Here is a 14924-nt window from a genome sequence, read left to right on the forward strand (position 1 = left end):
AGAAATTACTTCCTATTGGTGCAGCACACACCATTCCACGCAGAAGTGTATTTGCTTAGAGATTCCAGTCTTTCCCTTCCTCAACCAGATAGTGATGATGATTCTCACAAAGGATTACTTAAGTTCTGTGATCTTCAGACCCAAATCTTACATACTTGTCAACATTTACACTGCTTTGATATTTGTAACATTCAAAACACCCAAACTATATCTCAATAAGCTGAATTTATAGCCATTACACATAATTTTGCTTATCGAATTTATTGTTAAATGATTGTAGAGAGAACAAGAGTTTTGTTTTTGCAGGCAGTGTTCTTCCTCCTGCCCAGCCTGCTGTCCCTCAGAGTGAACTAAACTTTCCTTTGTTTGGAACAGAGATAGGATTTGACTCGTGAGGCACCTGAGAGTGGTCCCAGATGAACCATCTCTCACTCAGACTTGGACAGACATTCTCTCTGCTGCTCCGGCGGCAGTGCCCACCCCTCCTCTAGGGCAGGCTGTGTTACTGTCTTGTAGACCTGCTGAATAACTGCTCTCCTTACTGTCTCCTCCTGCCCTGTGCATATGCGTGTGTACAGTAAAGAGGGCTGGCCACTCCAGTGCCTATTCTACAGCCAAATCCCCAGGTGAGCCAGGGTCCTTACAGCTTTGGTGCTCTGCTGGGCTTTGTTTCTGTCTCCTGCTACATTTCTGTTTTCTTTGCTCCATCTCCATAAATGTATCTGGTCTTCTCCTGTGGACATCTGTGCCGTGTGTAACAGTGTTTTACAGTGCACAGGCCACTGCAGCCTCCCTGCTTGCCGCAGAACCGCTTAACCTAAGAGTATTGCCCAATGCCTGTCTGTAGTTGAAGCCCAGCGGCCTGGGGGCGGCAGTCACCTCCAGGAGGTCTGTGTTCTAGTGAACTGTTGAAAATGTTCTGTGACTAAAAAGGCTAAAATTTGTCAGCAATGAAGATAAGGAGTTTCTAGCCTCACGCTTTGCTCATACCTGGGTTAAAGGTTTCGGAGTCATTAAAATTTTTCTAATTCAAGGTTCTTTATAATGGCCTGTGCCAGCATAGGATAATGAAGTCTTTCCTGCACATGAAAGGAGGCAGCCCACACTGTATCTTTTTAGTTGGGAAACAATTATTTTCATACAGCACCCTACACTCAGGCTTTCTAAATATGTGACAGTTGACACTTGGGTTTTTAAACCAAAGGTATCTCTGCCATTGCTGTTATTTTAAATTGTATTGACTCTGTAGTATCTTAGACCTGGAACATAAATGTGTTTGTATATGGTTTTCTGGCTGAATTATTCCTAGCTTTTGTTTCAGGTGACAGGTTTATAGATGCTTGTCATGTCAGGAAAATGATTACATAAAAGTAGAGAGAATAGCTCAGGAGTCAGGTGTGATTAATTCAGCTTTGTCCCCAGAGGTCTGAAGAGGAAACTTACTGAATAGTAACATTTCATGACCACATTTGTCTTCAGACCATCTACTGTTCTATGGTGAAGCCCAGGAAATAAATGTGGTTTTTTGTTTTTGTTTTTTATATTCTGAATTTGCAGTGCTTAAAAATCAGTTGAGGACTAGCATTTCAGTGCACAAAATCTTCAACTGAATCCTTATTTGGGTAGAGTCAGCCAGCCACAGACTTCTCAGTGAAAGTTGTGAGGTTTGAAAACCACATCTCAGCAAATGGTCTTTGGAAGAGGCCATTGAAGATGTTTAACACTTTATTTAGAGAGCTGGAAGCGTCTGCTCCTGCTGGCACAAGGATTACTGCTGTGTTACCAACAGTGTTTTCTCCTCATCCTTTGACAACACGGGGCAGAGAGTATTGTGTCATTATAATTCGTAGTATCGGAAACAGTGTGCTTGATTGTACAGAGGCTCTGCCGTGCTGTGGACCTGTACTCTAGCAGTTCAGGTAGGAGATTTAAAATGAGCCTGGGCAATGCAGCCAGGCCCTGCCTTTAATTAGCAACAACAACAATAACAACACTACTAAAGGATTAGCTGGGATTTCAGAAAGAGCTAGTAACTTTATAATATTGTAATTATAATATTATTCCTGTCTATTGTAGGCTAGAAAGTGCTGCTGTAAGTGAAGTTTCTGAATCTACTTAACCATCCAACAAAACGCTGTGTCAATAACTCATTAGATTGTTGTAAATACACAGGCAGTTAAGTAGGTACCATAAATGAGTCAATCTTTGAGTCTTAAAAATCCTGCTTTTAGGGATTGGAGAGGTGGCTCAGTGGCTAAGAGTGCTTGCTGTGCAGTTGAGGACTCAGCCTTTAGATCCTAGCACTGATACCACAAGCCATGTGTCCTGTGGATGCTTCTGGTGTGGGGTGGAGACAGGGGATTGCTGACTTCCAACCTAGCAAAGAAATCAAAAGGCATGGATCCTAGGAGAGACTACTTTGAAGGACCAGGGAGAGTGATAGATGAGAACCCCGACCCCTCTCCCGGCCTCTGCTGCATGTGCGTGTAGCCATGTTGTCAAAGACACCCCCCCCCCCCAACACACACACACACACACACACACACACACACACACACACTTTTTTTTTTCTTTTTTTTTGTAATGCTAGTTTTAGGTTTGTAGTTGTGACTCTTTAAACATAGCTTATAAAGATAAAAAAAAAATTCAGAGCAGCCCACCTTATAACTGAGGAAGGGAAACTTGCTGGAAGGAAGTCCCAGTGGGTCGTGGGGGGTGGAGTGCCATGTATGTGCTGGTTGGTCACCACACTTTCCCATGGCTGCAGCAGTGAAGGGAACTGATGTCACATAGCACCTTCAGGACCACTGTTATTCGCCTTTCCAGAACTTCAGAGAAATGTGCAAATAAGGGAAATTAAGGAATTCTTAAGGCTGTCTTAACAGCAATTCTTAGAACTTTCCAAAGGCTGTTGAAAACTCACATGGCTCCATCAGTCTGCACTTTCTTATGAGGGAGTTATTTGGGGGTGGGCTGGACATGCAGTTACTGTGTTAAATCCTTAGCTAGGACATGAGTTTTTAGGAAGCCTGTCTGCTCCAGAAACAGCCATGTGAGGAACTGATTTTTCTGTTAGCCCCACTCTCAGTTGGTACCAGATGGATGCAAGTTTAAGCCCATGGTGGTGGCTGGCTGTGCACTGGCAACCTGTATGGATATTTGAGTAGGATGGAGGTTTAAAAAAAAAAAATGAGTGAAGTTCTGTCTCCACTTAGAGCAAGCTTTCTAGTTACTGCCTGTCTTAGTCAGGGTTTCTATTCCTGCACAAACATCATGACCAAGAAGCAGTTGGGGAAGAAAGGGTTTATTCAGCTTACACTTCCATACTGCTGTTCATCACCAAGGAAGTCGGGACTGGAACTTGGGCAGGTCAGAAAGCAGGCGCTGATGCAGAAACCATGGAGGGATGTTCTTTACTGGCTTGCTTCCCCTGGCTTGCTCAGCCTGCTCTCTTATAGAACTCAAGACTACCAGCCCAGGGATGGCCCCACCCACAAGGGGCCCTCTCTGCTTGATCACTAATTGAGAAAATACCCCACAGTTGGATCTCATGGAGGCACTTCCCCAACTGAAGCTCCTTTCTCTGTGATAACTCTAGCCTGTGTCAAGTTAACACATAAAACCAGCCAGTACACTGCCCATGATTATCTCTACTTTATGTATGAGTCCCCTTAAAAGGGAGTTTTTAGAGACTCCATGAGAACAGTTTCAGACTTACAGCAAATCTGAGCCAAAGATTGAGGTTTCCCGTGTCTCCCTATTTGCATAAACACCCACAGCCTCCCTGATCACCAGTACCTTTATGAAGAAGAGTACAGTTGTTGCAGCCAACACATTATCTCCCAGAGTTCATGACTTGCAAGTCACTTCTGTGATTTGGGCAAATTCATGTGACAACTGCCCACCATTACAGTGTCACGCAGAGTCGTTTCTGTGTCTTTAAAAAAAAAAAACTGATTGGGGCTGGGCAGGTGATTCTTCAGTCCAGTGCCTGCTATGAGGACCTGAGTTCAGATCCCAGCACCCCAGGCATAGACCTGTGTCTGTAACCCCAGCACTGGGAACACGAGGCGGGGTTCAGGAGCTCACTTGTCAGCCAGTCATCCAGCCTAGCTGAATGCATTAGCTTATGTTTAGTGTGGGATCCTGCCTTAAGAAATAAGGTAGAGATCTGTGGCCTCCTCATGCATGTATGTATACATGTACATGAAGGAACATATACACACATGCATGAACACACACATGCATGCACACATGCATGAACAGACACACACACACACACACACACACACACAGAGGAAAATCTAGATAACCCAGTGATTTAGAGTAAGGAAATTAAAAGTTCTAGCTTATCATATATGGTACTTGGTCTACAGTTTCTGCCTCCACTTAGGAACTACTATTCAAATTTTTGAGTCATCCGTGCAGGATCTCTATCTTTGCATGCGTACACTTAATTCAGGTGATATAAAACAATACTGTCTGCCTCCTTATGTCTAAAAAAAAAAGTGGATTTCATTTTGCTTTTCATAAAGCAGCTTTCATCTGCTTTGGGCAAAAGCTTTGAGGATTACAAGTACATTTAAGAGGGGAACAAACCACTGATCCCAGATATTAAGCACTGGGTTCATGAGATCACTGCAGAAATAGATCTGCATGATAGGTAGTGTATGTGAAGGGTACTAAGTTGGTTGACCAGCACCCTGCAGGCTAATCTGTGACTAACTCCCCTTATGAACAGGGTTAGCCACCCTCTTCTTAGCACAGACTCCAGTTTAAGCTTTCAACCAAAGAAGCATACAGAGGTGTAGAAGGGGGTATTAGAATACTACCAGCATGTGCTAAAGAACAGGCAAATTAAACTGTGAGGAAAAGGGGAGGATTAGAAATAAGCAGCCTATATTAGAAATATTTGAATAATTATCTTTTAATAAAATTCAGTCAAATAATAAATATTATAAGAAGAAATAGTTGCTTTTCACTTTCCATTAATAATATACCTAAAGGTTAAGGTTGTAGCTCAGTGGTGTAGCATGCATGCGATGCTTAGCACAGTTCTTAGCACCAAAAGTAGAGTGTACGGAAGGCAGGCACACACACGTGTACTTGTGTATGGAAGGCAGGCACACACATGTGTACTTGTGTAATGTACGGAAGGCAGGCACACATACTTGTACTTCTGTAGTTGGATTACAGTCTAATTGATTTGAAAGAGCCGTAGGCATTTCTCTGTGACTTCCATTAGTAAACACCAAGATGAAGATGCACGTTGGCAATCTCTAATGGGCCAGCATCACAGACCATTGCAGACCCAGCAGCTAGTCATTCATTTGTGTGTTCTGGGAGGCAGGCTGTGTGGACAGGGTCTCTCACTCACACCTGTAATTCCATGATTGTCTTCGATATTTGTTTATATCATTGTTGGGACACTATTATTGCAAATGGTTCTAATTCCACTCCTTGTGTGACCTTGTGTGTACTGCAGTAAGATACATGGCCTTTGCTTCTGCTGATCCGTCATCTGCTATGGGCTTTGAATGAAGCACAGCTTCATCGGAGCCGTTCCCTGCATGTGCCTAGTGTTTTCACAGTCTGGTGGTTTGCAGTTCTGATGGCTCTTCCCTCTGTTGTCTCCTGGTCAGTGAATGGAACTCCCAGTAGCCAGCTTTCCACTCCGAAGTCCACCAAGTCCTCTAGCTCCTCTCCAACCAGCCCGGGAAGTTTCAGAGGATTGAAGGTACGAAGGGAGAGATGTGGCGCGTGTATGTGATCCTGTTATCTGTATGGTGTGTTTGTGAGCTTCTAAACGCTGCACTGGGTCTTAGCATAAAGTTAGCTCATCTTCTTAACTCTCTCCCTTGTGTTCACATCCCGGGGGGATGCAGGGTTGTGATAGGTTGAGCGAGATGTGGTGAACGTACCGTATAGACTTTATTGAAGTCTGAAACATCAACATAACATTTATGCCTGCAGAAGGGTGGTACAAGAAAAACACATACGTTTTGGTGAGGAACGTAGCATAAATAGGCATTATTTATGATGTAAGCTACTTAACAGGGAGGATATTAGTGCTCAGGGCTGAAGTTTACAAAATTTTAACAGGTTTCATTTGATTTAGTAATTCCTAGTGCTTTAAATTTATAAAACGTGCCTGGCAAAACACCAGTAAATAATTGCTGTTAAACGCTGGATGTTTCCTTTACTGACACAGTCCGATTGTTTATATGGGAAGGTGCTTTGAAAGGGCTAAAGTTTGTCAAAGCTGTGCATCCGTTAGTCAGTTAACCAGCTTTTCCTTCCTTAGTGGTGACAGATAGGCTTCTACCAGGAATCCATCTCTACAAATGGCTGCTCACATACCTCAAATAGAGTCCAAGCAGTTTTCTCTAAGGATGTTGAAGAATCTCTTTGATAATTCTCATGAATAGCAAGGGCTGTTGACCACTTCTGTGTGGACCAGGAGCCTTGAGGAGGTGCATGAAGCTCTCAGCTTCCCAAAGTGGGTAGCGTTAGCCACCTGAGTGCAAGTACTGCCCCGAGAAGGACATGCACACAAGAGACAGAGAATAATAGACTCTCTTGGTTTGTGCTTGCCTGGTTGTGTACCTTAGTTGAAACATGGGATGAGACTGATGGTAAATTTAGGGATAAGAGAATACATAACTTGTACAACCTATGCATCACTAGACGCACTTATTAGAAGAACTGGCTAGATGTGGTGACTCCAGCTTGTATTCTCAATTAAGTAGGAGGCAGAGACAGGAGGATTCTACAAGTTCAAGGCTAGTCTGATTTGCATGGTGAATTCTAGGCAATCTAGGGCTGCATGCTTGCCTAGCATGTACAGTGCCCTGACTTGATCCCTGGTATACTCCTGGGTGTGGTAGCCTGGGTGTGGTGCCTGCAATTTTAGCATTTAATAGAGGAGGCTCAGAAGTTCAAGTGTCAAGTTCAAGGCCAGCCTGGGCTCCATGAAACTCTGACTCAAGACAACGCACCAATTAAAACAAAAACAAAAACAAAAAACAAAACAACAACAAGATAAAACAAAACCCCCCAAACTTTAGGCTTTTATACCCAAACCATAATGTCTCAGTATAAGAGGATGGTGTACATGGTAGAAGCTGTCCCTGTAGCCTGGGGAGTAGCTGGGATTTGAAAGCAGAACTAGTCTTAACAGATGGCTCAAAACAGCAGTGTCAGAACAAAAATTTATAAACTGAATTATTAATGTGCAGGCTACCTAGCAGATCCCTGTTGGGCTGCTAGTCTAAAATGGAGTCCCTAAGGTATTAAAACTTGGCTCCCCTTTGTTTGGATTTGGGAAAGATGGCTTTTCTGAAAAGCATGACCGCTTTTGGTGATAGTTGCCTCAGGGAGAAGCGGGTCAGACAGAGTCTTTGCTGCGAGCTCCTGCTTTCTAGCCTGGGTACCATAAGGCTTTGCAGTGAGGCCCGATCATGAATGGTTATCAGGATGCTTAGTCTTCTGGTGTTCTTGGTTTTCTTCATCCTTCTTTAGTTGGTAAAGAATTCTCTAGGTTCCAAGCAATCCTAGTGAAGCCTTGGAAACTAAGACACACATCTTTGGCTCAGGATCAACAGAGAATGGAAGAACCCCCGGTGTGCAGCCCCATGAGGAGTCTCAGGCACAATGAAGCTCAGAGCTCCACTTGAGTCAGCTCTCTCTCATGTTTGGAGGCAGATACAGGGTGCTGTGGTTAGAAGCACAGACTCCAGCCAGAGTGCCTGGGTTTGGTGTTGGTGTGGCCCCTCACTGGCTGTGTGACCTTGGGGAAGTCACGTTGCCCTTTTCTATGAAAAGAGTGTTCGTGGGGTACAAAACACAGAGTAGGCACTCAGGACAGCTTCAGTGTCCTCCCTGTAACTGTGGGCTCTTCAGGCTCAGTCTCACGTGGAGGGGATTCCACATGAAACACGTAAGTGTGCGATGGCGTGTATGAAGGAAGGTGAGCACGAGAGCGGTCAGACAGGGTTTTTCTCTTCTATTCCTGCTTTATGTACGTAAAAAAAAATTCTGACCAAGAGCCCCTTGCTCCAAGAAAATAAAAATATTTAGCTCTTAGGCATCCTGAGTAACTTTCTCAGAGCCCAGAAGATGCAGGTCACATCACCCGAGGGACAGTCTTGTGGATAATAGATTCCAGTGCCCCCACCACAGGCCACCACACTCCCTGCGATGGAGTTGAGGGTTCTGAAGGTTTATTGTGAATTGCTGCTAAGGTCTGTAGCTGAGGGAAGGGAGGAGCCAGCAGCAGGGCTGGGAGTCTCACCTCTTGCTCCTTCCTCTCTCTGGTCCTGTACTGACTTCCCTTCCCAAATTGTCCCTCCTCACCCTTCTGTGCTTTCAGATATCACAACACTTACCAGCTTAAGAACAGTAAATAGTCATTTCCCCACATATACTTAGAAGTTAGTTGGATTTCAGAAGCAGGTGAATTGAGTGGCTCTGGCAGGCTCTTTTCTTGCGAGCTGGCAGGGTACACAACTGGGTTAGCGTTACCCGAGGCTTGATGGGAATGGGGTATCCATTTGCAGGTGATTTCTTGTTTTGCTGACAGTTGGGTTGGAGGCAGGAGAATAGGAAGCTGGAAGAAGAGGTTCCATAGATTCACATACGAATGGCAAAAGCCAGGGATAAAGGGCTGGCAACCTTCTCTGAGCTTCCTTCTGCCAAGGGAGCATGGCACGCGATTATGTTAATGACCCATAAAAGGTCACTGCAGAGCTCACCTCTTTTGCCCTCTGAGTGCCAGGACACAGACTAAATATGGCATACCTCCAGGCTCCTCCTTGTGCCCCACTTAATAAACTGTTTCCTCCCCTGCAACTGACTGTGTATGTGTATGTATAATTCATTGTAAAGAAGCTGACCCCGAGACTCAGATCACGGCTGGCAGAAGTCTAGAAGGCCTTGTCCCTCCCTGCTGGGACTCTTCCAGGGGTGAACTTGATGTCCTCACAAGGTGGCTGCTCCCTTTTTAAACATGTGACAGAGGAAGGATGCCATGCAGTTCTTGTTTCCGTGACCTAGCTTTGGAAGCCACCAGACCTTCTGTTACCATAGCATCTTAGGTGTCCCACAGGTCAGTGGTTCAGCCTGGGAGGGGACGTCTGGGTCCTTTCTGTGCTAGCAGCCATTTCGCATTTTTTGTCTTTCTGCTAGCCACCCAGAACCTTTGTTTTGGGCTGCCCTTCTTTTCCATCCGATCTCCCCGAACTTCCTGTCCATCTTTCTGCCTGGCAGTCACCACAGTCTCTCTCCTCACCCGTTTTACGACTCTCTCTCTCTCCTGATCTTTTCATTCTGTTCCTTGATAATCATTTTTTTTTCTTCTTCTAGTCTTGGAATCCACTGCTGACATTGTTTTCTTTCCCCCTAATCCCCACCTTCCTGGTTTTGTCCATGACCTCAGCCTGTGAGCTCCTTTCTTTGCCAGGGCACCTCCAAGTCCCTTGGATGTGGCTGGCAGCTCTCTTCTGCGGGATTACTTACTGTCCTTAAATCACAGCATTTGGGGCAGGGGGCAGACAGGCAATAAAGAGTACTAAATATGTCATGGGCTGCCAGATAGATGAAGAGAACATTTCCCTGAACTTTAATTCATCATCTGTCCAAACTGAAGGCTTCTAAGGCAGCCGTAACTGAGGGCTTCAGACTCAGGGCACACAGTTTGGAATGCCCGAGTTCTGCCCGGGTACATGCCCGGGAGCTCTCCAAAGCCAGCATTCTTGTTGGTTGAAAGGACAAAGAAGAACAAAGTCCAAATGGAATGTCACCAGCATCTTGAGATTGTAAACTGTCTGGTGTGCTGACGTTTGTTTTATCTCACAGAGTCTCCTGGGTCTGCTGGTGGTGAAAGCTTTCCCAGATTTGTGAGGTGTGCTGAAGTGCTTTTGTGTCTTACCTGATTGGCAGAGCTAAACCGTAACTCTCTGACCTCCTGAACCTGGAGCCTTCTTTTCAAAGCTGTGAGATGTAAATCCACAGTAGCTGCTGACCTTGGACATTTTTGCGTCTCCCTGGAGCTCTGGCTTTTCTGGCGAATTTAAAACTAAGTTAATAATTTTCAGAACCAGGGAGCTGGCCACTCTGAGGTTCTTTTCATTTCCCCAGAAACACTGTGTGGTGACTTCATCTTTGAACATAATTGATTTTGTTAGACAGAAACAGAAACAAAGAGGCAGATTAAGTAGTTTTGAAGACTTCGGTGCCCTAGCAAAATAAATCATGATATTGAATACCAGATTCTGTTTGTTCATGGTGGTTTCTCGGTTGGTTTGATGAGTTTGGGGATAGTTCAGCCCTCATCTGGGCTGCAGCACATTAGGGTAGATTGGAGGCAGTGATCGTCGTGCAAATCACTGTCTATAAAGTCAGAGCAACTGTAAGAACTTTATTTGAATATAACCAACATGTGTTCGTGTTCGATGCCTCCTGTTTGTGAGCGCCGGACACTAGAAGCTCTTCGTGGTGGTAGGGTCTGACTGCAGTAGCCAGCCATGACACCTTGGATCCTAGAGGTAGTGAAGCTCCCAGCACATAGACATTTTAGACAAGAGGCTTTATGATACTGCCCATCTCTTGCTCAGACCAGTAACCTTACCTGAAGGGATCACTCACAGATGTGATGAGGTTCTAACTGATTTTGACCACCACGTAGTCTATGGAGGCGTATTGTCCTTGCCCTTAGCCCCTTGGGATAGTCCTTGGGGTATGGAGGAGTTAGAAGGCACGGATTCAACGGCACAGACCTCAGGAGTCAGGTGAGAAGCAGAAGCAGACTGGTTTATTGCAGGATTGGGGAGTGTCTTTATACCCTCTACCCCTCCCCCATTGGTCCATGACTCTCCCCCTTGTTACTGGCACCATCTGATTGGCTGTCCAGGTCATGTGCTCTGTTGTCATTTGACTCCATGTGCTAGATCTTAAAGTTGTAAAATGTAGGCGGAGCTGTTGAACATGCTAGGGCCATTATGGGCCGCTAGTCAGGGTCTGCTGACTCATTCCTCCTACAGAGATGTGGTACTCAGGATTGGAGGGGCTCTATCAGCAAATCCACAAAGCCTGCAAGGTAGCCACTGGCTTGTGTCCTATTTACATACACCTTGGATTCCATTTATCACCATTAACCAGCTACAAATGTAAAAGGATGTGAGTGAGTGGGTAATTCTCTTGCCAGGGACAAGGGGGATGCCCAGAATATCTGCAAAGGAAGTAATAGAATAGTATGGTCATTGTGGCTCCCCATGCTTTACATGTCTACAGGCCACAGGGAATATTATGCCTTCTATTTAACAGTAGTGCTTCCTGTCCACTAGCAGTCTCTCTGGGGAACATGATGAAAAGCCAGCTTCTCATGGCCCCTGAGAGCCAAGCTTCATGGTAGGGAAGTCAAGTGAATAAGATCATAAACTGGGTGATTAAAAGGTATAGCCTCGGGTAATCTTGGGCAATGTGACCCCCTCTTCTGCCCTTCAGCATTTACTTCAGGCCTTGGGCTCTGACCTGGAATGGGCAGGCTTTGAGGAGTGTCCTAACTGTTCTCAGGTGTCTCACAGAACTACCAGCATGTCTCTTCACCTTTGTATCTTTCCCTTCCTTTTAAACAGCACCAGTGGTCGCTGTGGCTTTGACTAAACGGTGAGGAAAGAGAGGGAGATTTATGTTACTATGTTTATTCCTCATTATGTCTTGGCCTCAGTTCATCTGTGCTAAGAAAAATTATCCCCTCTAGTAGTATTTTTTCATGCTTTTTAAAAGTGAAAGCCTTATTTTCAAGTAGAGGAATATATTGGATATGTCACTCCTGTTAAGTCAATGCAGGGATTTTTGAAAAGCTTTGGCACTTAAAAAAAAAAAAGTCAATTTGAGAGTTGAAAAATGGTTTCTGTCATTTGCTTAAAAAGCCACAGCTCCTGCTGATCACTGAAGCGCCTGTTGGACACACATGGACCTAACCTGGCTCTGTGCCCTCTCCCTCCACAGGGTGCTCCGCCTCCTACACTCATGGCTTCCCTATTTGGCACTTTTTTATTAGAGAGCCGGCGTCCAACACCTGGTCTTTTCCTGATTTCTTTCCATGCCTTTTGTCCCCCTGGAATCCCAGTACAAAGCGGGTTTATAATTATTCGGCTGCACAAGGAGTAGGGATCGGGAAGAAAGGGGCTTTACTCAGAATAAACACTGGGGGAGTTTAGAAGGGTCCACAGGAACTCCGTGGGTAAACACTCTGAAGTGCTTGCAGGTGCCATGGAGGTAAATGGCCTGTTCCAGCCATTGTGCTTGCTCCGTAGGGAGCTTCTTAGAGAGTCCTGGAGTCAGTCAGGACATCCAGACCAAGAGAGGGGCTTAGAACAATGTTAACTGCTTCAGGAAAGCTGGCCAAGTAGAAAGTGGGCCACAGGACCAAGACTGGTCCTAACTGGATGTTAGGAGTTCTAGGTGCTGGAGGGAGAGAATGTGCCACACCCGACCCAGCCAGGTGGAGGCTGTCTCCTTCTGGGCAGTGAGATTTAGATCTGTGAACAGAGTCCAGCCATTGTTACTTACTAGAATTTGGTGACCCAGCCCCCTGGTCGGTTTGTTCAGAGTCCTGGGAATAATCACCAGGGCTCCTTTTATTAATCCTTTTATTAACTTTGCAGGAAAATGTCATTCTTCTCATTGTTTAGTCCTTTAATAGTTAGGCTGCTAGGAATGGTGGTACAAATTTGTAATCCCAGCATTCAGGAGTCTTGGTGGGAGTGGGGGGTGGGGTTGGGTGATGCTCATGCGTTCAAGATGAACTTGGGCTACACAGCAAGAACACTATCACAAAGAACGGGACTGATATTCGCTTACATTGGATCTCTTATTTCTTTGGCGATTTTTTGATGTAGGAAGGAGTGTATTAGAAGAGGAATTAATTCGCAGTGAAAGATTTAACACATTCAGAAATTGTGAGCTCCGAGCTAGGCACCTGGAGGGAAAGGAGTAATGACGGAGGTTGGTTAGTGGTCATGGGAGCTAGCCGGATTGCTCAGTTGTCTGACAGGGCTGAACTAATGTCGGATCTTGCAATTTCAAGCTGCTTTGCCTTTTCAGAGCAGAAATTCAGACTGAGGGAGTTTAAGTCAATAACAATTACAGGAAATGATCTGAGTGATGTACGTATAAAACTCACAAGAAAAGGTGGTGAGAAATACACTGGCTATGAGGTGGAGACACACATGGCCTGGATGCCTGGCTGAAGATTGGGGCTGATGTTGTTGGTAAGAAAGACCCATAGGCATTTTTTTTTTTTGATCCCTTGAGTTTCTCTGATCACTTAGTAGTAGTTTGTAAAGTGGGAGAGGCCAGGTGAAGCTGGAGGAGGATCTGACCAGGATGGTAGTCGTAAGAAATTAATTACATTTTCTAAAAAGCCTCCTTTTAATCTCCTCTCTGAGTTTGCTCTTAGACATTACAACTTTTAGATTGTTTTTGTACAGTGACTTTCAGTTTCAGTGCCAAGACATAAATAAAATATGACAAGACATAAAAACATTGAACACTGAGAATTTGCTTGTTCACCAGTTTTGCTTTGCTGTTTGGGAGTGAAAGGATCGGACTAGGAGCCGGGGGTTTAATCTAGAACGATTAGACTCCTCGGTGGTCCCGAGACGGCATTTGCCCTAATTTTGGTGCCTGTTTAGCTGTGATCTCATAAAGTAGGCTTTATTTTATTAAAATCAAAACTAACACAGCTGTTAAAAAGTAGAGTGTCAATTTTGTGATATTAAATCTGGATTGGAGACTGTATCTGTGAAATAAATCCATTAATGTGTTATGTTGTATAAATGGAAAAAGGGTAAGAAAAGTTGTATATCGTTTCCTGTGTCAGTCATTTGACATTATGTAAATCCTGTCTATGGCATGAGGACTAGGGAGCTGGTGATTTATAAATGCATCCTAATAAATAATGGTTATTTTCTTCTCTTAGCAGATTTCTGCTCAGGGCAGATCTTCTTCCAATGTAAACGGTGGGCCTGAACTTGACCGTTGCATGAGCCCTGAAGGTACTTCTCCGTCTGGTTATTACTTCTATAGAGCAAACCACCTACCCAAGCTTGTGGGCCATCAGAATCCCACGCATGCCACATTCTTCCTAAATAGGGATGTGACCGTGTCACCTGCTAGTTGAGTTAGCTTTAGCGGGTGTTGAGAGTGAAGTCACTTCAGGGTATGCAGTGTCTCTGCCATACCATCTTGTGTTTCAGATGTTAGTCCTGCCTGCCTTTCTTTCACTCTTACTGGTTATATGCTCATAATTCCTAGATATTTTTTTTTCTCTCAATTAGATGAGACACAAATATATTCTGCTTTGCCTGGGATAACAAGACACACTGTGATGGTGGACTCGTCTTAACTCACAGCCCATTGTACACTTTTTTGAGAAGGCTTTGTACCAGGAATTAGCTTCAACACAGTGCCTTACTTTGATAGAACTTCCTTCTTTTCTTTCCTTCCTTCCTTTCCTTTCCTTTCCCTCCCTCCTTTCCTTTCCTTTCCTTTCCTTTCCTTTCCTTTCCTTTCCTTTCCTTTCCTTTCCTTTCCTTTCCTTTCCTTTCCTTTCCTTTCCTTTCCTTCCATCCTTTCCTTTCCCTTCTTCCTTTCCTTCCTTCCTTTCTTTCCTTCCTTCCTTTCCTTCCTTCCTTTCCTTCCTTCCTTTCCTTCCTTCCTTCCTTTCCTTCCTTCCTTTCCTTCCTTCCTTCCTTTCCTTTCTTTCCATCCTTTCCTTTCCCTCCCTCCCTCCCTCCCTCCCTTCCTTCCTTCCTTCCTTCCTTCCTTCCTTCCTTCCTTCCTTCCTTCCTTCCTTCCTTCCTTCCTTCCTTTTTTTCTTTTCCCCTGAGACAGGGTTTCTCTGTGTAGCCCTGGCTGTC

General features: G+C 44.7%; 1 protein-coding gene across 6 annotated transcripts in view; it reads left to right on the top strand.

The window, feature by feature from the left end:
- Positions 1-14924, top strand: part of Dclk2 (doublecortin like kinase 2) — a 135707-nt gene that overhangs the window by 88651 nt on the left and 32132 nt on the right. For 3 of the 6 annotated variants that reach the window (XR_015046714.1, XM_021157283.3, XM_085835790.1), the window contains exons 5-7: positions 579-626; positions 5643-5737; positions 13985-14060. Coding sequence is in view for 5 of the 6 variants with exons in the window: in XM_021157283.3 (XP_021012942.1) it covers positions 579-626; positions 5643-5737; positions 13985-14060 (219 nt within the window). In the remaining variant the exon portion in view is untranslated. The remainder of the gene's footprint in view (positions 1-578; positions 627-5642; positions 5738-13984; positions 14061-14924) is intronic. The other 3 variants (XM_021157284.3, XM_021157285.3, XM_021157286.3) reach the window with 3 other exon arrangements.

This window comes from Mus caroli, unplaced genomic scaffold, assembly GCF_978045245.1.
Source record: "Mus caroli unplaced genomic scaffold, Mus_caroli_1 scaffold_3, whole genome shotgun sequence".
In the NCBI taxonomy this organism is placed as follows: Eukaryota; Metazoa; Chordata; class Mammalia; order Rodentia; family Muridae; genus Mus; species Mus caroli.